The 22,938-nt window shown below is 32.2% G+C and overlaps 1 protein-coding gene across 1 annotated transcript; it reads right to left on the bottom strand.

The window, feature by feature from the left end:
* Positions 1 to 3,313: 3,313 nt before the first annotated feature.
* LOC133337850 (serine/threonine-protein kinase meng-po) lies at positions 3,314 to 22,938 on the bottom strand. The gene is made up of 2 exons (XM_061546058.1): positions 22,827 to 22,938; positions 3,314 to 4,718 (listed from the first exon to the last, which is right to left on the bottom strand). Exons 1-2 carry the CDS (start codon positions 22,837 to 22,839, stop codon positions 3,361 to 3,363), a joined length of 1,371 nt encoding a protein of 456 aa, XP_061402042.1. The 5' UTR covers positions 22,840 to 22,938; the 3' UTR covers positions 3,314 to 3,360.

Genomic DNA, 22,938 nt, shown 5'->3' with positions numbered 1-22,938 from the left:
AAAAACATAAAAAAACTCAGTCCCTGACCCACACGATTCTAATTTTACTACTTTTAAAATTGAAACAATAATAATGAAAAATATAAATTAAAAAAAATTGAAAACATGTTCCATATTAAATCTCGAATATTCAATCATGGTTCTCTTTCACTCCCTATGGATAAAAAGCAATAAAATTTCATTTAATTGCATTTATTTAATATATTGTTCTTTTTTCATTTTGTTGGTATAAAGATTTATTAAAGCAAATACAAATGTTTAGATTTCATAAATATTATTTATTATAAATATTTCGGCAACTCAGATATGATCGCTTACTATACTCATAAACAATAAAATTTGAAAAACAAATCTCCTCTCCTTCTTCTATTTTTTAACTACCAATTAACATTAAAAATTGAATCTTTTTATATTCTCATACATGTGTAGTTATGATGAATAATAGAATATGTTTTTATCTAATAATAATAACAATGTTTACGTTATAAAATATTTCAATTTTTTGTATTTTATTTGTTTGTTATGCATTTTGTACCTCAATTTTTTAATAAGATTTTATGATTTCAATAAAAACAAGAGACCTGATCCATGACACAGGTCATCATATTAGAATGTGTGAAGGTATTACTAAGTAATTTTTAATAATATTCAAAAAATATCCTTAAATTGACTCATCCTTTTTTTAGATATATATGTTTAGTTTATATGGCATTTAATAATGGTATAGTTTTCATCACTAATAAATTTTCACATTCAAATTTTAATTCTTATATGGAAATCTAGATAATTTTAATATTAGTCTTAAAACGAATTGTGTGCGGTATGTGCGACTATTTTACACTGCTTAATATTATTTATTAGAATCAACTATTTGTATTTATTTTATAAATTAATAACAAATATTTGATATACCCTTCTTATAGATGTTTTCATTATAATTTTATAAATATGGTTTCTGACAGTAGTTAATAGGAAGTTGTACCAAATATTAATAGTGCTTACTTAATTCAAATATATTTGTGTGGATAAATTCTAACAATGACTTACTATGAATGAAAAAGAATATCTGATCCTCGGTTAAAAACACAAGAATCTTCTGAAGGGACGAAATTTCAAAATGACGAGATTTGAGCATACCAAAAATGAGGGAGACTTATATGGAACTTTTTCTGCAGAATGTTGTTTATAATCTGAATTTGGAATCTGAAATTTGAAACAAGGAACATGGGTGCTCAAAAAATAAAAATCCACCATATATAACGACATAGAAAACAGATAAAGAGTATCTAATACGGATAAAAAGTTCCGATTGTTGAGATCCCTAGAATCTTCAAATGAGGGTGGGAGCTTAATATGGATTCATATTGAAGATTTTGTCAATATTTTTGCTACAAAAATATTAAAAATACAATGTGACCTCTATATAGAGCTATGGTCTAATTGGGGCTAAATCGCAGACCTAGATTAAATGTTTTTAGCCTAGATGTCTTTCATCCTCCAATATTACGGAATATCAAATTAGTTCCTTTACCTTTTAGAACCTCGAAATTGGGCGATACCGTTAGGAGGATGTTATACCATAACATAGACACACCGCATTTCTTTAAGACGACTCCTTAAAGAGAGAATCAGCCAGTCTTATATAGGAAGCCAGGAGGTGTTCGATATAAAGACCAAGAGGTTTTCGCATAGATCTAACAGCCTTTTACGAGAATAATACGAGGGGCCTTTTAAAGGGTCCGCAATAGAGAAGTAAAGAATATTAGCAATTCTTCTACTATAATATTAGGAGGTCCCCTATAAGAAAATCACTAGGTATTCAGAGAAGAGACTATGAAAAGAAGTCTGCGAAGACCATGGGGACATTAACAAAGAAGGTTTTCTTTAAGGAAGCTGAAATAAGTCCACCAGCCAAAAAAAATTAAGAAGAGAAGACCTGCAACAGAAGGTCTTCTGTCAGACGAAGAGATAGTCTTTTTTGAGAAGGCTAGCATGACTTCTATAAGACAAACATGAGGTCTTATATGAGAAAATCGTGATATCTTCTATGAGAGTATGGGAAGGTGCAATATAAAAAGTACCACGACGTATTCTCTAAGATGTCCAGTGCGTAAATTTTCAGGACCACATAAGATAAACCTAATAAGTCTTCTATAAGAAGGGCATGAGGTCCTTAACGATAAGACTACCAGATCTTCAGTATGTACAACTTCGATTTTTCTATAAAAATACCAGTATGCATTCATTTAGAGAACCATATATTTTCGATGATCGTCGCAGATATTTTCAACAAGGCCTTTAGGTCATCTGTAAGAGAAGCACACCAGGTGTTGTGCAAGAAGACCTCGCATAAAAATAAACACCAACCCTCCCAAATCAGTTTTTATCACCCCTTTTGTTTTGAATTCCAGAATATAGTGGGTCAAGGTCTTGTACCAATGACCGTTGAAATTATTTACCTTGTCTGAGTTAAATTTAGCTATGCCCGATATAAAACATAATAAAAATAATAATAAGAAAATATGTAGCAAAACAAAAAAGGTTAATAAACAATGCAACAACCACCAGGAAAAAAACGTTCACAAAACATCCACATACAAAGGAAACCAATTAAAAAAAAATACAAAACAAATATATATATTTTTTTTTTATTTTCTTGACATTTATTAATATTATTTTTATGGTTTTGAATTCTAGCCAACCAATCAAATGATGAAAAATTTATATACAAAAAATATGATAATAAAATAATAATTATAATGTTAAAAAAAATAAACGTATGAAAAAATATATGTATATAGATTTTTGACAATATATTATAATTATTATCTATTTATATATTTGGCCGAAAGTAGAATACTTTTTTTGTCTCACTTCTATTAATCTAGGGTCTGTTTTATATGTCTATAAACAAGTGTAATATTTTTTTGTTTTATTTATATATACAAAATCAATTATTGTTGTATAAATGTTATACTGATATTTTTTTATTTGATACTACTAGAATTTATTTTATTGTTCTGTATTATCAATTTTCTTTCGTTCTTTCATTCATTGCTGCCATAATGATGCGTGCTCTGCTTCCTTTTTTGGTTTTTTAAGAAATCCCTTTGTTTTCAAAATTTGTTTTATTTTTTGTTTACCAACAACAAAAATATTCGATTTTCCGTATAACAGGATTTGCCTACAAATTGTTTACGGGAAAACCATTTCAAACAATAATATTGTCATAATTGACATAAATTGTGCCTTGGGCCTTTGTGTCTTTCACCAGGAAAGTTGTCCTTAGCCTTACAATTGTACAAAAAAATAGTAAATCAAGTCTCTTTCATGCTCTCCAGCTTGCCACCAACAGCGCCTTCACTTTGCCGGTGTATCCACTATTACCAGACTTTCAATTTCTCGGTCGAAATTGTCATCACAGGTGGCCAACCAGTCTAAGACACGCTTGCGCACAGCATTCTGATCGACTGGGCTGTGATCCAGACCATAGGTGGACATCATACGCCGCAGACGTAATTTGTTTTCATCCTCCTGAGATTTACGTCCCTCTCTTTGGTTGAGATAAATGCAGGAATCTTGATCGGGAGTGGGGGCAACCAAAATGGCAGATTTCGATGTGGCCACCCGGCATTCTACCCAACGATCTTTCATGTATTTGTTTACCTCTGTCACTTTGCAACGATCCTCGGGATCATGGGAGAGATATTTACGGAAACAGCGCATAAGGCGTGGTGAAAATCTCCGGAAGTTATCTGGAATCTTGGTGGTCTTTCTTTGTTCGTATTTCATGAAATTACAATAGTTGGAATCTTTAACCCAATTGGCTGCATTCCAGGGTGGACTGCCGGTCAAAACGTGATACAACAGGATACCAAACTGCCAGGAGTCACTGCAGGGCAAACAATGGAATCTTTCATTTTTGACAATTTCCAAAATTTCTGGTGGTACAAAACTGGTCCAGGTATGTTTCACTTTATGCACCAATGTACCTTTCTTGGTGGTGGCACCAAAATCACACAGCTTGACACGAGAAAAGTCTGGAGTGAATACCAAAACATTTTCCAACTTCAAATCACGATGTACGAGATTTTTCGAGTGCATGAAAGACAGGGCAGAACTTAGCTGCTCGCTAATGGTCTTGGCGGCATTCTCATGCAAGCCATTGGGACCCAGATTGGAAGCCAAATCACCATAGGGGGCATGTTCCATGGCAAAGACATAATAATCCTTGGTCTGGAAGGCCACATTATAGGCACTGAGGATGTTTCGCTGATGTGACAGCTCATAGTTGAAATGAAACTCCTTTTGGAACTCCTGTATGGTGGTCAATTCGGCATGTACGGCTTTCAAAACCACCTTGGTCTGAGTGGGCCTGTGGGTGGTCAGCAGGACTTTGGCAAAACAACCCTCGGCCAATACCTTTTCGATATTATATTGATCGGTAAATGACATCAACGGCAGATCAATGTCACGTATAATGTGTATGAGGCCACTGTCATCCTTATCGGGTTTTCGATAAATGCTGCTGCGACGACTAACCGAAGGATTGGAGGTTGGCACTTCCAATTTCATGCTGCTGCTGGTGGGTGTTTGTGGCGAATTACAACGATTGTTGTTGGTACAGGTACTACTGTTGTTGTTGCTGTTGCGCGAATTTGTACTGCCGCCATCACCGGCTCGAGATCTTCTCAAACGGAATGAAAATGAACGTTTTTCTAGAAGGCAAAAGTGGGAAATATAAAATTGATGATTAGCATATTTCGTTGCTAAGTGTAGATTTGGGATGAGTCGATGTGCGGGCGAGGGTGTGTGAGTGAATGATTATGAAATGGTCCATAATAATGTTATGTTTTTTTTACTTTTCATGTTCCCCATCATCATCGTCGTCATTTTTTGTTGTCACGCCTTTTTTTAATTTTGATCAGCCTTTTTGATTTTTTTTTAATTAAGTGTAGTCAACCGCCGAAACAAAATCGTGACAAATTTTCTAATAAAAAACTGTTTTTTCTAAAAATGAAAACCATAAATTTCAAGACTTTGTCGGCAGATTGTGTGAGTATAACGCAAACAGTGACCAGATGTCCAAATTATGATAAATTTGAAATGAGGTACACAAATAAAAATAAAAAAATTAAAAAAAAATCAGTGAAAATCCTGTGACGATGAAATGACTATTAAAATTTCTTTCATTGAATTTTATGTTTAACACAAATTTAAATTAAAAATGTTTTTTTAATAAAAATTAAATTAAAAAGTGAGAGGAGTATTTTTGTGGCATTCTGGACTATGTGTATTTGAAGATAAAAGAACGTCCCACCTCCATGTTAACTAATCAAATGGCCATGATCCAAATAGGCCACACAACACTTCGATTAACCCACTTTTTTTGAATAACAAACCACAGTAATTTGTCAAAAAATTTCCAGCCGCCAAAAAGTCATCATTTATTTTGTTAAAAATTAATGAAGACGATTTTGTTTAGTTTTCTTCATTTAATAAAATGTCATTTTTAATTGGCTGCTATTGACATGACCATGTCGGATTCAATATCATATGTCCCTTACACTACAACACCAAAAAGAAGAAGGAGGTCGTTCTTGATCAGTCAAAAAAAAGTACTCGAAAAATCAGACAGACAACTGCTATAAGTCATTAATAACCCAAACCCCTAAGTACCCTGGCGAATGATTTATGAAGATGCCACAAATGCGAACATCAAGAACAACAATTGAAAATCACTTTCGAGAAAAGTGGAACAACAAAAACACCAACTACAACAACAACTTATACAATAAATCAGAACAAAACACACCTCAACTAGGCAACACGTCACGTCAATACAAGTGAGCCGAACATATCGTATTAATGGACGGGGACGGAAATGAAGGAGATCATTATAAAACATGAAACTGCTAAATACAATACCAAGAACTAAGGCAGGCAGCTCGACTGCCTAGCTAATGTACGGCGATCAAGAGAAAAATAAAAGAAAACGAAAAAAAAATTGGCAAACATATTGAACTGGATTGAAAGTGAAATTGATAAGACCCCACCACCAACATCAAAATGAAACGGCAAAGACGCCATTATGTCTGACTGTGCGTCAATGCGTTAACCACATATATACACCCCCACACACACTGAGGGGCAATATCGGGTCTGCTGGTCTATCTATGATTCTGTTAGTCTGTGCAAGGAAAAAAGTGGCCATATGACTTTGGCCACAAACGTGATGGTCAGAATAGATACTACCGTATCATCCTAACGGGAGTATTCGGGCAGACAAACACGTAGCAATCCCATATATATTTTTTTTATTGTTTTCTTGGAATCGAAAAGTCTTAAACAAGAAAAAAAGCTGACATTATCATAAATTATTGTTTCTGTTTTTTTTTTTTGTTATTAATTTTAATATTTCGTTGACTTTCCTGTGTTTTTTATTTTTGCTTTGTGACAAAAGTTTTCTTTTTTTAATAATTTTTATTACTTTCAGATGATGTCAGGTGGGAAAAATAGATGGATATTTAAAGGAAATTGGCTATAAACTTTTGTATTCAAAACAATCAATTTCGAGATATATCTGGAGAAAATATTGGGAAATTATTCCCGAATATGGAAGAATAGGATTCGGTTGTAATACCCTAGAGGACATAAATGTCAGTTATAGGGTTTTAATATTTAAATTTGTCAAATAATTATATTACATAAAAATGAGTAACAATAGAAGTACCTAGTGTAACAATTTTTTAAAATTTTGCTATAAATTTAAAGAGAGTATTAAAAACATACAAAACTAGAATTTCTGTATGTGAAATTACCTATAAAACTATAGAAAATCAAAAATCAAATTTGGGTACCTTAAACTTTTATAATTTTCGAAGATCCCGCACATCCATTCGGCCGGTCGTCGAAAATGTCCATAAAATCGAAAAAATGATCTAAGTTGACCGGCTTTTTAACAGTCGTAACATCGCCCAGGAGATAAAAATCAACCAAAAAAAGCTGAAATCAAAAAGAAACTCGATTTTTGGATGGCGCAGCAATTAACAGAAACGAATGGGATGGCTCGAATTTCCATCTTGGCCAAACGGAATGAGATAGACCCATTTTTTAAACGGATGGAGATGAGGAATGGATCACATAAGATAACCCTGTGCAAAAACGATCGTGGTCAATGAGCGGTGAAGCACCTCAAACGGTGGCCAACAGCCAGGACTAACAGCCAGGAAGGTTCTGCTATGCATATGGTGGTACTAGAAGAGGATTTTATATAGCCAAACGCTAAATACTGATCTCTACTGTCAACAACTGGACCGCTTGAAGATATCAATTGACCAGAAACGGCCAGAATTGGCCAACAGGAGAGGTGCTGTGTTCCACCAGGACAACGCAAGACCACACACATCTACAGTGACTCGCTAGAAACTTCGGCAGCTTGGTTGGGAAGTTTTCATGTATCCGCCATACAGCCCGGACTTAACACCAAGCGATTATCATCTTTTTCTTTAATTGTAAAATTTCTTTAATGATAAACAAACTGATATCTAGATTTTTTTTGCAAATAGAGAGCAGGACTTCTATGAGAGAGTTATGAAGTTACCTTTAAAATGGTAACAAACATGCAATAAAACGGTGCATATTTGGCCAAAATCGGACATTCCCAAGGATGCCCAACCTAATAATTTTTGTACGTTGTGCATAATTTCGTGTCAATCTGACAAACATGAGGAATTTGGGTTCGTCAATAGGGTTCGTCCTTAGGCCAAAACAATAAACTTTGCCAAATTTCATCCAATTCTGATCATAAATGCGATAACTGCGAAAAGTGTGATGATACTCCTTGAAATCCTTTAATTACATTTGTTACAGAATTGTGGAATGGATTCCTATATTGTAAGTTTTGCAACAAAAACTGTTGCCGATATTTGTAACCATTTACGAAATTAAACGGAAATCAAATACATAATACAAATCGGTATATTTTGAAAATTTCTTTATTTTATGGAGATTGATTACAAATTATGTTTTTTGCCAACAAATTTACAAATTTCTACCATTAAATTACAATTATTGCAATAATTATAATATTAAAACAAAGAAAATCAAAAAAGATAGTATATATAGTATTTGTTTTTTTTCTGTTCCAATAGAATGGTACAGCCACGAGATTTCTGAATTGTGTTTTTCACCAATAGGAAAACGAAAAATCAATCGCAAAAGGCAATCGCATAAGCAGCCGAAGGAAGAAGAAAATATAGTTGATGAACAAGAAACAACTAATAATGGAAAAAATATTGATGACAAATTGAAAAGTGTATACATGGAAGGTGTAAAGAGTGATCACAAAATATAGCTAAAAGTTAAAACGCTAAAAGGGAAAAAAATCAAAAAAAAATATTAAGCAAGAAATTAGATGGCTAATTTGAGTGCCATAATCAATTTTGTTGAGGTGACCATCTTAGAAAAAATGAGAATATGTGAAAAATATTCAAAATTAGTTTGAAACAAATTTTTTCATTTCTATTCTAAAGTGTCTGACTGGCTGTCTGCCCCCTCCAACACATTTGATTTTAATGACCAATGTGAAAGAACGCCTTCTATCGTTGCTTCTTTAAAATGTTTCATAAAAAATCGTGTGAAGAAGTATTGAAGGAAAGCGAACATTTTGATCACTTTTTTATGTGTGCGTGTGTGTGCTTTTTTTATTGTTGTTAATTTCTATTCTACTACGGCCACTATGATGTCTCGCACTCGCCAACAACTGTTGCCAACACCATCCGTGATTACTCGTCGTCCACTACTGACCATTGACGTCAGCAATGCCCCCAAAGTCGCAACGAATTAAAATAATCAAAATAGGCAAATACAACATGCCGCAAACGTACAAAACGCACCATCGAAATATGAATGCATGCATGCTGCAAAATGTTGCCGATTGTGGACAAGCGAAGAATAAACAGCCAAGCGAGACCCACAGATGTTTCCTACAATTTGGCGATTTTAATGGAATAGCCATGCAGCAGCAAAAACAAATGTCTATATATTTGTTTTTTGTGGTAATACTTCATGTACGAGTGAGTGAGTATTCCTGGCGGTTGTTGACATGTGTGGAGTAGACAAGAAAACAAGCAGACAAACACACAAGTTGCGTCGGGGAAAAAAATCCCATAAAAAGTAAAAATAATTAGGAATTCTCATTAAAAACAGTAGCAGTCGTATTATTATTGTTTTAAAACATATTTATGAAAACAACGTTGAACAATTTTATTTACATAGTTTCTTGGAATAAAGGAACTCTGTTTCATCGACACACACACAATGTTTGTCCAGTGTGAACAGAGTGTGGGAGATCTTTCGTTTCATCACGCCTTCTTATTTTTGGAATTTGTTTAGGGAAATGCAAACTTGTTTACATTTAGATGATACTGCATATAAGGAGGAGATAGATGTACGTACGTCGGGATGGCAATGAATTGAATTTCAATAATCTAGTAAGGAAGTTTTTTCTTTCTTTATTTCACTCGTTTAAATTTGCTGATAGATTTAGCAGTGGTAGTGGCAGCATTTGTAAATACAAAATTCTTCTTGGTAACAAAGGAATATAATTTTGGAATATCGGAATATTTTAATTATCGTAATATTTTAATTATTAAGAGGATTTGAAGGAAACTTTTTGAAACTTTTAGACACTTTTAGACGCTATTGAACCTTTACAAATATTTCAAAAGTATTATTAAACCAGTAAGGAAATTTCAAAAGTCGGATGGGGCCGACTATATGAAACCCTTCATCACTTTGGATACATACAAGAGATATTAATATATAGAATATCTTGTAGATAGAACAGATGCTATATCTTTCGAGGACCATTGAGTTGGAATGGGACGAAATTAAATGTTGATAGGAGCTATATATAAACACATGAGCCCAATTTCAACATTCATACACATCACTCTAAACATAATTTAATACTCTCTGCCAAATTTCGTATAAATCGAACAAACATAAGCGCTTCGGTGCATCATTTACATAAAATCGGAGGAAGATATATATCAGACCTTTATTTAAATCTAACCGATTTCAACAAACCTTAACACACCACCTTGCCTCAATTGCATTCGCTAGGCAAAATTGTTGTCTCAATCGGGCAAATATTAGGAGCTAGGTGCACTATTTACAAAATATCGGAAGAAACTATATATGAGAGCTATATCTAAATCTAAACCGATTTTAACAAAACTTCGTAGACATCAGTTTGATGCATCATTCACATAAAATCGGACGAAACTATAATGGGAGCTCTATTTGCAAGGAGGAACTTTGGGCACCATTTACATAAAATTAGACGAAAATGTATATGGGAGCTATATCTACATCTGAACCGATTTCGACGAAACTTATCTAACTACTTTTCTAAACATAATTCAATATGCCATGCCAAACTTCGTGCACATCGAAGGATATATAGGGACTTTGCTGCACCATTTACATTAAATCGGACGAAGATATATATGGGAGCTATATCGAAATCTGAACCGATTTTTACGAAAGTTGGCACAAGTTTTTCTAGACTTAATTCAGTACGTTATTCCAAATTTCGTGCAAATCGAAGGATATGTAGGGACTTTGGTGCACTATTTACGTAAAATCGGACGAAAATATATATGGGAGCTATATCTAAATCTGAATCGACTTAGCACACATTATTCTAAGCTCAATTCAATACGCTATGCCAAATTTTGTGCAAATCGGAAGATATATAGGGACTTTGATGCACCATTTAAAAAGTCGGACGAAACTATGTATGTGGGAGCTATATATAAATCTGTACCGATTTTTTCAATAGGGTTCGTCCTTGGGCCAAATAGATGAACTGTGCAAAATTTCATCCAATTCGGATCATAAATCCGACCTGTACTTTGTTTACAATTTAATATGGATAGACGGGCGGGTTTGCATAAATCGACTCAGAAAGTGATTCTATGCATATTCTCAAAAGGAACCATGGGTCTATCTCGTTTCCAATTGCCTGTTACTAACATATGCACTAAGACATAATACCCTGTACCACATATTCATTACAGAAATATAAATGGCTTGCCAAAAATTTGCAAAAAAATTGATGATATTAATTTTGAAATATTTCTTAAAAAAATAGACAGCACAAACAATATTCTCAATTTTTAGTTATAATCGGTTTTGAACTTCAATATTATTTTGAAGATATTCAAAATTCTGTAGAGAACTTAAGGAAGTTCTAGAATCCTCTTTTATTATCGTTATTTTCGAAATAAAATATGATTTTGTTTAGCCAACATTAAAAAACTTTCTTCCCTTCAAATGTGATGTCATTGAAATAAAAAAAACAACAATAATTATAATAATTTAATCATTTTTAAATTAATGCACATTTCCAAATGTATGCATCGTGTTTTTTTTTTTAATTTCTTAATATCTGAAGCTTTTGAAAAAATTAATCAAATAATAGATTTCAAAGCTTTTAGAAATTGATTTGATGGCTAATAAATCCATCATTGATTGCGTCAAATAAATACAGTTGTATGTGTGTACGTGTGCTCTTTAATTTGATGTTTTTTTTTTGCAAACTTTTTTTGGAATTAGCAACTATTTTTCAAAAGGAGGAACTAATTTGTTAGCACACATACATATATACCAATCTTCCTAAAACGTTGATATTTGCAATTGAAATATAGAAATGGAAAATAAATGAATTTTGAACAAAATAATGAAACAATTTTCCTAATGAATTTATTCATCGATGTATTTCAAAATAATAATAAGGAAACATAATCCTCAAACTAATGGCTTTTAAATTACTGAAGCTGCATTGGTTTGGGAATCGAAGTGATAAAGCTGTAAATCTTTATCGTATTCAAAAGTAATAAAAATTCAATACAAAATCGGAAAGGTGAGAAAAAGTGGTATTTTCGTTAATGTTCCCGATCAATGTTTTTTTTTTTTTTTTGCTTTTACTCATCATTACTGACATTGGCCAAAATCTGAGTTTATTTAGAAAGTAGAAAATCCATATTGCCGCCCCCTAATCCCACCCGCAAAACAACAATTGAATTCCTCCTTTTTTCTCCCATTTCTATTTTCTTTTTTGTTTATTTTTAACATTTAACCGAACGCAATTTATCTGAGGCGTGCGTTTCTAACACTTCATTAATTTAAAAATAATAATTTTGAAAATAATTATAAAATAACCAGCCAACCACTAATAAAATGCAAAAACAAAAAACCCAGCAAAACTGGCGAACAAGCGCAACAGCGTAATAAAAATCATAGCAAATAATTTTAATTATGATGCTTCGTGCTACTATGTTTACATTAAAATACGAACGATGAATCATTGTGTAAACAGGGATGAAATACAACAACAACAAAAAGAGATGAGAACCAAAAAAATTATATACACGATTGTGGGAATCGACGTATTCCGTAAGCGAACAATAGTCGAAATTACGTATGCAGTGTGTGGGATTGTCTTCGGAGAAGCAAAAAAAAGTGATCCATAGATACTGGACTAAGTGTGGAACAGGCTTTGACGTAAAATAATATAAAAATTAGACAATTTTATTAATTTAGTATAATACCTAATGAGTGGAAAATGATTTTTTTATGAAAATCTTATAGAAGGTTTTTAGCTATGGAATGCCTAACTTCCTCTTTATATATGGATATCTTACAAAATCTATACTACTATTAAAGAGTAAAGTGATTGACTGACTGACTGACTGACTTAACGATTTATCAACGCACAGACGAAACGGCTGAAGCTAGAATTTTGCAATTTTGGGTTGAATTTAAGGTTGGATTTTTGGAAATTCGTACTAGAACAGTACTAAATGTGATACCATTTGTACCGGTAGAGCTGGAACTCTTAAACTTTAAATGAGGATAACTGATGGAGTGTAGAATAGATATAGCAAAGGTTTTTTTTTGACATTCGAACTATAAGTATGCGAAAAGTACTAAAATGTACTAAATTTGGTACAATTTCGTAGCATGTGAATGAATAGTGGTGGGAACTTGAAATTTGGAATGCGAATTAGGGTTGAGAGTTGAGGGTCTATTTAAGGAGATGGTTTTGAAAGCGTGTAGTCATGTGTACGAAAAGTACTATATGGTATTATATATGGTACACATTTAATTCGGAGATACTAACCGAGCTGGAATCCTGAAATTTTAATTTAACATTACCGTCGGAGTTTAGTATTGGGATATGTACGTAATTTTGGAAATACTAATTCGTACTATAATTGCTAAAATTTGGGTATACCGATAAAGCGGGAACAATGAAATTTGGAGTCAGGATCACTGTAGGTGTGTAGGATTGGGCTCAGGATGTAGTTTAAGAAATTAGTACCATTATGGATACTAAAAGGTACTAAATTTTGTACAATTTAAATTTTATGTGAACTAATGGAGCTAGAATCATGCAATTTGGAGTCAGGATGACTTGGGTTAAGTAGGAAGTTTTGGAAATTCTGTGCACTAAATTTGGTACAATTTGAATTGTGGATGAACCGATAGAGTTGGAATCCTGAAACTTATATTTAGGATCACTGTGGGGGTGTAGGTTTGGGTTAAGTAGGAAGTTTTGAAAATTGGTTCTACTATGTACTAAACATGGTACAATTTGAATTGTGGGTGAACCAAAGAGTTGGAATCCTGAAATTTGAATTTGGAATCTATGTGGGGGTTTAGGATCGGGGTATGCAGGAAGTTGTGTTGGATGATTGAGGTGAGTACATATGGAAATTATGTGTGCTAAATGAAACTAAATTTGGTAAAATTGAGATTTTGGTGAACCTTTAGAGCTCGAATCATGAAATTTAGAACTTAACGATACTCAAATTTGGTTTATGATCGATATTAATGTGTGGATTGCTTAGTTTTTTTGACATATGCAGTGAAAATAAAATAATATGTTGTCAATACTATGCTATCAATAATATGTTATATAAACAGGTATCTGACCATTTGGGTAGGTTGGTTAATTATTTTGTAGATTTTCCACACCTAGATTTTCTTCTACACCTATTCATGAAATTTTTATATTCTTGAAAATTTAAATACCTGGACGTATACAAGGAATTTTAGGACTTTTTTAATAATTTTGAAAAATATTGCTTTAAAATTTACCCGTTTTTATTTTAAAAACTGTTTATTAAACCCCAACACTTCTCATACCCAAATAATATAATTATTATCCTCTTAACCTTCTGCCCAATTGATTTATTATGGCATAAACAAAAAACCGAACAACTGACCCACCAAAACATACTCTCAATGCCAAAAAAACGAGGGGATTTTATTTTAATGTGCATTCTTATTATTTTTATTTTTTTGTTGATAAACAATACAAATATCTTCCCGAGCTGGAGAAAAAAAGTTCAGCGTTTAGTCATCCAGACCCCCCACAACTAACCAAGGAAATCACCATTCATCAAAATTTTATTAGAATTTTTATAATTTTGTTTTTCTTTTTTTAGGATAATAATTTACTAATGACCCATACTAACTGCAGCAGGGCTCTATTTTCTAAAGAAAATCTAATGTTTTTGTTCCTATTATTTAAACAAAAACAAATAATCATATACATTTTTCCGTTGTTCCAACATAATCGGGCAAAACAAGTTGGCAAACAAAAATATTATTGGAATTCTGGGAACAAAAATTAATTAGGCTAACAAACAGAAAATAAAAACAAATAAATATAAATTGAACAGAACTGAATGCAGAACTCTTTTTTTGTTGTTGGTATTGAAGAACCAAACAGTATTTGCCTGATTAATGTTGTGTCATAAACATTTGAATTGTTAAATCAATATTTCTTTCTTCTCCAGGGAGGCAGACAGTTAGTCAGTCAGCCAGTCGTTGATTTCCACTTTTGCAAAATTTCATTGACCCACCAGTTATTTTATTTATTATGTTTTCATTATCATCGGCATCTGATTCGTAATTCTCGTAATTCTATAAATATTTAATTCCCTAGACGGAGACCAGTCTCATACGAACACACACACACATACAGACTTTTAGTCAATAAAAACGTGTCGCATGCATGGGACACAGCTTAATATTTTATGTTCTTATATTTTTATTTGTTTTTTTTTTTATTTTTTCAATATAAAAAAAATTACTACGCAGTTAAATGTCTTGGGAATAAATAATTTTTGTTATTGTTTTTTACTGAAAAACAGAAACTGGCATTGTTCCATAATTTGGAAATTGAAGTAAAGTATTCTTAAGCCAGCAATATCGGTTGGTTTTAGAATTGGTAACACAAGTTAGAACTTAGATTTAGGAAAATGTTGAGGATCTATTAAGGCTACAAAGGATATCGATTTGAACTATCATACTCCATTACAGTAAACACCAACACTCACACCCCAACAATCTTCCTGACTCCAAACTTCATTATTCTAGCTCTATTGGTTCACCTAAAATTCAAATTGTACCCAATTTAGGACCATTTAGTACCCGTATTAGTATTATTTTCTCAAAATTGAATCCTGAGCCCAATCCTACACCCCTACAGTGATCCTGACTCCAAATTTTATTGTTCCTGTTCCATCGGTTCACCCAAATCCAAATTGTACCAATAATCGAACGATTTAGTAATTTTAGTGCACATAAGTAAAAAAATTCAAAAACTACGTACATATCCCAATCTTACACTCCGACGGTAATGTTAATTTCAAAGTTCAGGATTCCAGCTCGATTTTACCTCCAAATTAAATTTGTACCAAATATAGTATTATATAGAACTGTTCGTACACATGAGTACACGCTCTCAAAATCATCTCCTTAAATAGACCCTACATCTCAACCCTAATTCGCATTCCAAATTTGATGTTTCCAGCTATATCCATTCACGCAAAATTGTACCAAATTTAGTAAATTTTTAGTACTTTTCTTATATGTATAGTTCGAATGTCCAAAAAACCTTTTGCTATATCTATTCTACACTCCATCAGTGACCCTCATTTAAAATGTAAGAGTTCTAGATCTACCGGTACAAATAGTATCAAATTTAGTACTTTTCGTGCCGTTCTGGTACGAATTTCCAAAAACCCAGCCTTTTCGCCTAATATTTAATTTATAAGTATTGAACATTTTGACCATTTGTGGGGGAGGGATCATAAGGAGTGAAACAATGGGTCCAATATTCGGACTTTATCTAGACTAGATAAAGTTACTAAGTTGTGCACTGTTTTCTTTTTTATTATTGGGGGAGGTACCACAAGGAGTGAACCAATCGGTCCCATCTTCGGTCTTGATCCAAGCTTGGTAGAGATAATAAGATGTGCAAACTTTGGTGTTTCAAATTGGATATTCCATTCACCTAATATTCAATTTATAAATGTTGAAAATGTGAGGGATGTACCAGAAGCAACGGATTTGACAGAAAAGTGTATAATGGGTTTGTTTATGAAAATTGTAGAGAAAAAATTTATTGTTAATTTCGATCCTGAATTTGAATAAAATTCGTAGTTCAACATAATCCCATGAATTAATATCGATCTCCCTCGGTCTTCGGTATTGTCTTAATTTTTCATTCTTCTAATACCAATAGTCCAGCATGTAGGAGAACCTTAATAAAAATAATAAATATAAACAACCCCTACTCATGCCCTCTCTTCCAACCCTTACCCAGCCTCTATACACATAAATTGTTAATTTTTATTGTATATTTTCAAACAATAACAACAATTGTATATCTGTCACCTATTTTGCTTGTTACGCCCACGTTTGCTGGATGATACTGAAAAAAGTAGAAGTCGGTTTATAAATATAGACGACGTTGGTCTATGGTGTGATTGTCTATATTTTTTTCTTGATACTACTACTGTCCTAGTATTCATTCTATGTTTATGCGTAACAATGTGTATGTGTGTCTGTGTATTTTTTGCTACGATGTTTATAAATGCATTTGTTAATAATAATAACAAAACAGAAAAAACATTAACACGATATTAATATACTACAAATGCAAAGGAAAGCAGAAAACAATATAAATATTAGAAAACAAAATCTAAAATTAAAATTTAATTATAGAAATAATTTCTATGGAAAGACATTACGGAGGAAGAAAGAAAAATAATTTTTTATTAAGTAATTTGCCTTCAATACAACAATAATTTGTATGGCTATACTAATAAAAGAAAATCAATGTATATAAGTACACAATAAATCCTAAAACGTCACAAGTCGCCTTGTAATACACCTGTTGTGTATATATGAGAGATACTATATATTTGATATTACAGGTCATTATATAGAAATAAAAAAAGTTCATTTTATTTTGTAAAGCCATCAGGAGGTCGCGATTGTTTTTATAGATCAGCCAACACACCGCAGACACAACAGCAACAACAACAATTAACAGCAACAAACAGAAAATAAAAACAAAACAAAACAAAACAAAACAAAAATTCAAAACAAATTATCACCCTAGTAAATTATCATTTACACAGACAGATAATGATGGCTTTATGAGCATAAGGACAGATAGATGGATACCAAGAAAAAAGAGACTTTAAACGTTGAGAATAAAAACAAAAAAAAACATTTTTTATTTAAGTATATATTATATTGGCGGCAAATGAGAGGATGATAATCATTTTTTACACATTATGAGAGACATTTTTTGTGAAGATCTTGTTTTTTTTTTTTTGTATTGCGTGTTGTTGCAATTTGTGTAAATTGTGTGACCGTTGTTGTTTTGATCTTTGTCTGGTTTTGTTTTTTGTTGGTTTGTGGTTGTGCTTTATTATGTGTCAATGGCAAATAGTACGTCACACCATCGCCATGTCCTCCACCAAAAGCGAAATCCATTACCTCCATCATTCAACCAACCAACCAGCCAACATCAATCCACCTCCACAGAAGTGAAAGAAAACATTTTTTTCTCTTCTGTTCAGTTTTTTTCATTCCATATAACGAATGAGGCCTTGTTGACCCATCAGTTTTAGTTTATTTTCTTAATAATTTTGGTAATTTCTTTTAAATATATATAAAAATTTTACAAAACGAAAACAACAACAACAATTTTACTTGATTTTGGCCCGCCATATATGCTGTTGGCGGGGAAAATAATTATTCAATATTTCTTGTTTTGATTTTTAAAAAAAGTTAGGGAACAAAAGTACGAGGAAGGAAACAGTAATCATTACTGAAATTTTGAAGGGTCTATTTGAAGGTCATTTTTAACAAGAATTCCTTATATATTTGAGAGAATATGCATATAATCACTTTCTGAGTCGATTTATGCATGTCCGTCCGTCCATGTAGTTCTGTGAACAAAGTACAGTTTATGATCCGATTTGGATGAAATTTGGCACATGCCACTTATTTGGTCGAAGGACGAACCCTATTGAAATTGGAAAAAATCGGTTCAAATTTAGATATAGCTCCCATATATAGTTTTGTCCGATTTTAGGTAAACGGTGCACCAAACAGAAAATATTTGCCTGATTGAGACAACATTTTGCACAGCGTACTGAATTTAGTCCAGTTTGAGTTTTTATTGAAATCGGTTCTGATTTAGATATAGCTCCCATATATATGTTCGTCCGATTTTAGGTAAATGGTGCACAAAACCCCCAATATTTGTCCAATTGAGACAAAAATTCAATTCTGCCCGATTGGCATGCAATTTTTTTATAGATTTCAGAATGATGTGTGTATGGTTTTTTATTGGTTCAAATGTCTATATAGATCACATTTGTTTTTTCGGTCATCCAAATATGCTGTCTCAACCAAAGCAAATCAACCAATGTGGTGAAGGGTATCATATAGTCGGCCTGTCCGACTTTTGAACTCTCCTTACTATTTTTTTTTTTTTCAAAGGCTTAATTGAACATTATTCATCTGTGTGCGTTTTTATTTCGCTTATGGATTTGAAAGATTTACCAATGTTCGTGAGACAACAATTTTTACAGTTCGATTGGGACTTTCTACCTCATCCTCTGTACTCTTGTACAAAAAAGGAAGACACGTAATAAGTAAGAAACGCGATCCCTGGCCTAAATAAAATGGCCATAATAGAAAGCAGAGTACATTGATTAGATTCCTTTGGAATTAATTGTATACTTATTGTCTTCATTAAAATTGATCATACGCCCGCTAGCCTAATTAAAATTTAGATCATTAATTTTTTTTACAACAGTATTTTCAAATTCACTTTCATACATACCCAGCTGTACTGGGAAAGATTTTCTAAACATTTTTCAGACAGACTCTTGAAACATTTTCAAAGGTCTTTCGATGCTACAATGGACTTTTTTAAATATTGAATCGTAGACGTCTATTTTTACTTTGGAAGCCATAGGAATTAATAATTGGAAACATTTTGATTGGCGTTTTGCAGAAAAAATATTTTGAAAGTTTGTGAAGAGATGTCACAAAAAGTTGTTCAATAAATACTATCAATGCCATTCATATTATTATTTTTTTAAATGTTAACCAAATTTGCCAATCTTCCCACTCTATTTTATTTGAATCGCAATATAATTAAAACTGACATTATAATAGTCTCTAAATCGATGGCCTTCATAAATCATGTAATCAATTAAATCTATAACATTTGTAGTTATATTATGTTTCCATTGTTTTTCAATTTTTTTTATAAACACGATTTCTAAATATAAAATGAAACGTCTAACCAAACAAAAACCATTATATAGAGGATGTGCGACATAACGTATACTTAATGTGAGCTATAAAAAGCCCCCCAACATAGTGCATACGCTCCCTGGACTCATAAAAAATCGAATATGACAGACGTTAAAAAAAGTCTGCATAATAAATTAATACATTGTTTGTTATTGATACTCTGCACTGGACACTTTTCAATTTTTTCAAAATTGAGATCATTAAATTAAAAATATTTTATTAGCCATAAATCAATGGCTAATTTTACGCTACGCTACGTCTGTAAAGGTTTTCTTTTGACGTTTTTTTCCCACAGAGTTGAACAAGTCAATGGACACAGCCAACAAATAAAAACATAAACTAAACTTGTGCCGTCGTAAAATTCGTTCATATCATAAACCATCATTGAGAAAATTTAGCGAAAAAAAAACAAACTATACAAAATTAACAGAAGCAAAAGCCAAAAAAAAACGTTTCCCACAGCAAATGTTTATGGTGTTGACAACCACAAATCAACAACAACTTTTATTATTCTATTCTATAATTTTTGTTTTTTTTGTCATCATTCAGTCCAAAACAGAAGATTTCCCATCGTGGTGTTTATTGTTCAATAAAAATCACTAAAATATCAACATTCACATTGTGCATAAAGTCTCCGAGAAAATCGTTGATTGTTTTAAAATGCAAATCCGTTTGGCAATTGTAAATTTGCTACTGCTGCATGTAATTTTAAAATAGATACAAAATGTTATGACATTAAATGAACGAAATGATTGATATTTTTTTTTTAAATGTTGTTTATACAAAAATACATTTTAAATAAAAGCGACTCGAAACGAAATTAACAAAAATTAGAAATGGAAACGGTAATGGAAATTACAAAAGTTTTAAATTTAAAAACCGATACAATGTACAAAAAATAAAAATTAGTAAACTTTCGAAAACCGCTGAATTAAAAGAGAGATCTGAAAAAGGTTCTAGTAATTTTTGTACTAGAGTAAACTATTTTATTCTTGTGGATGAAAATCGTTCGAAAAAAAACCTGAAACGTATACTTATTATCTTCTATTAAAAATCAATATTGATCATTCGCTCCCGGGCCTAGACAAAATGGTCAATGGAATTAATCGTGTACTTATTGTCTCCATTTAAATTGATCATACGCTCCCTGGCCTAAATAAAATTTAGATAATTAATTAAAGTAAAATTCTGGAATAATATTTATATGTGCCTCCAGATTAAAATATTCTACAACTACATCAAGATATATGGTTCGGATTTGAAAAGGCTACACATATATTCCTGAAATTCAGATTTTTATCGATTTTATTCTTGTGGATGATAATCGTTTGAAAAAAGTGCAACGTATACTTATTATCTTCTATAAAAAATCCACATTAATCATACGCTCCCTGGCCTGGATAAAATGCCCATAATACAGAGCAGAGTTACAGAATTATTTGTATACTTATTGTCTTCATTAAAATTAATCATACGCTCCACTGGCCATGATTATATTCATTTGGAATTATTTGTATCATACGCTCCCATGGCCTAAATAAAATGGTTATAACCTAATACCAAATGTGTTATATATTTTTTAGAATATATTTTTATGCCTCATTTATGAAATATGATGGATCCTCAGGGACTTTATGAATAAAATCGACATAACACTCAGCAGTAACGTAGAAAAGAACATAAAAAATCTGGAGGGAAACGTCAGGTCAATATTTCCATTTTCAAAAATAAATATTTGTATTAAATATTATTTTCTGGTTATAAAAAACTTAACGTATACCTAATATCAATATTTATAATACGTTCATATGGTCCGCATACAAATTGGTTACTTGAAAATTTTATAGCATTTTTATGATAATTAAATATTAACCTCATTTATGAAATATTAATCCCCAGAGAATGGAATATATTTATAACAATCCGCACGTGGTATAGAAAATATATATAGGAAATTTATTTAGGTACAAATCTAAAATTTGTCACTTCTCGTTTCTTCTGAGACAAAGGAGATCTTTATATCCATGTTCCAAAAAAAAAAAAATAATTTTTAATTTGTAATGACAAAATCGTTTCTCAGGGGATTTTGGGAATATTAAAAGTCCACATAAGCTTTATGGTCCACATACAAATTTCCATGAACGTTCTTAATATTTTTATAGTATTTTTATGCTGATTCAATCACAGCCTACTTTATAAAATATTAGACCCACAGGAACAAATAATCGGCACGTGGACGATAAAATATAAACTACTCTAATTCAGTTAGCAATTCAAAATCTTTCCTTTCCCTTTTTTCTTTTGGAGGTAACGGGAAAACACCAGGTCTCCATTTCGCATTTCCCCTTTTCTAATATAAATATTTATACTTTCCAAGAAATAAAAAATCCTCTGAAACAGCACACAAAACTACGACGTACGTCTCCGTACTCTCAATAACAAAAATTTTATTACGTTACATTTCTCGATTTTTGTTTTCTGTTCCAAGAAAAATACAAAAATAAACATATTCAAATGCTATTAAAGCAATGCTAAAGCATTGTCACAGCAGCACGCGTTTCATGTTGCGATCCTTTCAAATGTCAAAGAACAACAACAACAACGGCAACGGCACAGTTCAAATCTAATTTTGGAACCTCCATCTCAACGACAACAGCAAGCAAAGGAAAAAAAATGGCAAGGCATATTTGTTACTCACGCCTTGAATACAATGAACTTCAGATACAATAGCTCCTGCCCGGCCTCCCTACATTGTATTCCGAACATAAAAACAAAAACCCTCACACAAACTCTAAGTAGACAAAAATAGCTACCAAACCCATAGAGAAATGAAAGAAAGACAGAAACAACGGAGGAACAATGCTCTGCACTTTGTTACTGTTGTAACTCTTCAAACAAACGATTGACGTCACAACAGTTCTGCAGACAGGATTCTCAGATTTATGCAAAAAGAAAAAAAATCGCTGACGGTGACGATGACGATGACAATGGGGGGTAGGCGACCCCTTTTCAGGTTTGTCTTCTTTTTTTGGTGACGCCAAAACCATTAAATAGATGGACCAATGAATGGAAAATGGATTTTGTTAAATTTGTTTTTTTTTTAACTTCCAACTTACCAATTGTTCCCATTTTGCTTTCGTCTCTCGAACCAAATTCTGGAATATCAGATATTCCAAAGGAAAGATTTCGTTTTAATGTTAACAGCCCCACTTTGATAGTTTTATGAAA

The sequence above is a fragment of the Musca vetustissima genome, unplaced genomic scaffold (genome assembly GCF_032173495.1).
Source record: "Musca vetustissima isolate MV318-11 ecotype Yass unplaced genomic scaffold, APGP_CSIRO_Mvet_v1 utg320, whole genome shotgun sequence".
Lineage (NCBI taxonomy): Eukaryota > Metazoa > Arthropoda > Insecta > Diptera > Muscidae > Musca > Musca vetustissima.
Note: the sequence above shows the minus strand (reverse complement) of the source record. Positions and strands in the feature narration are given on the sequence as shown.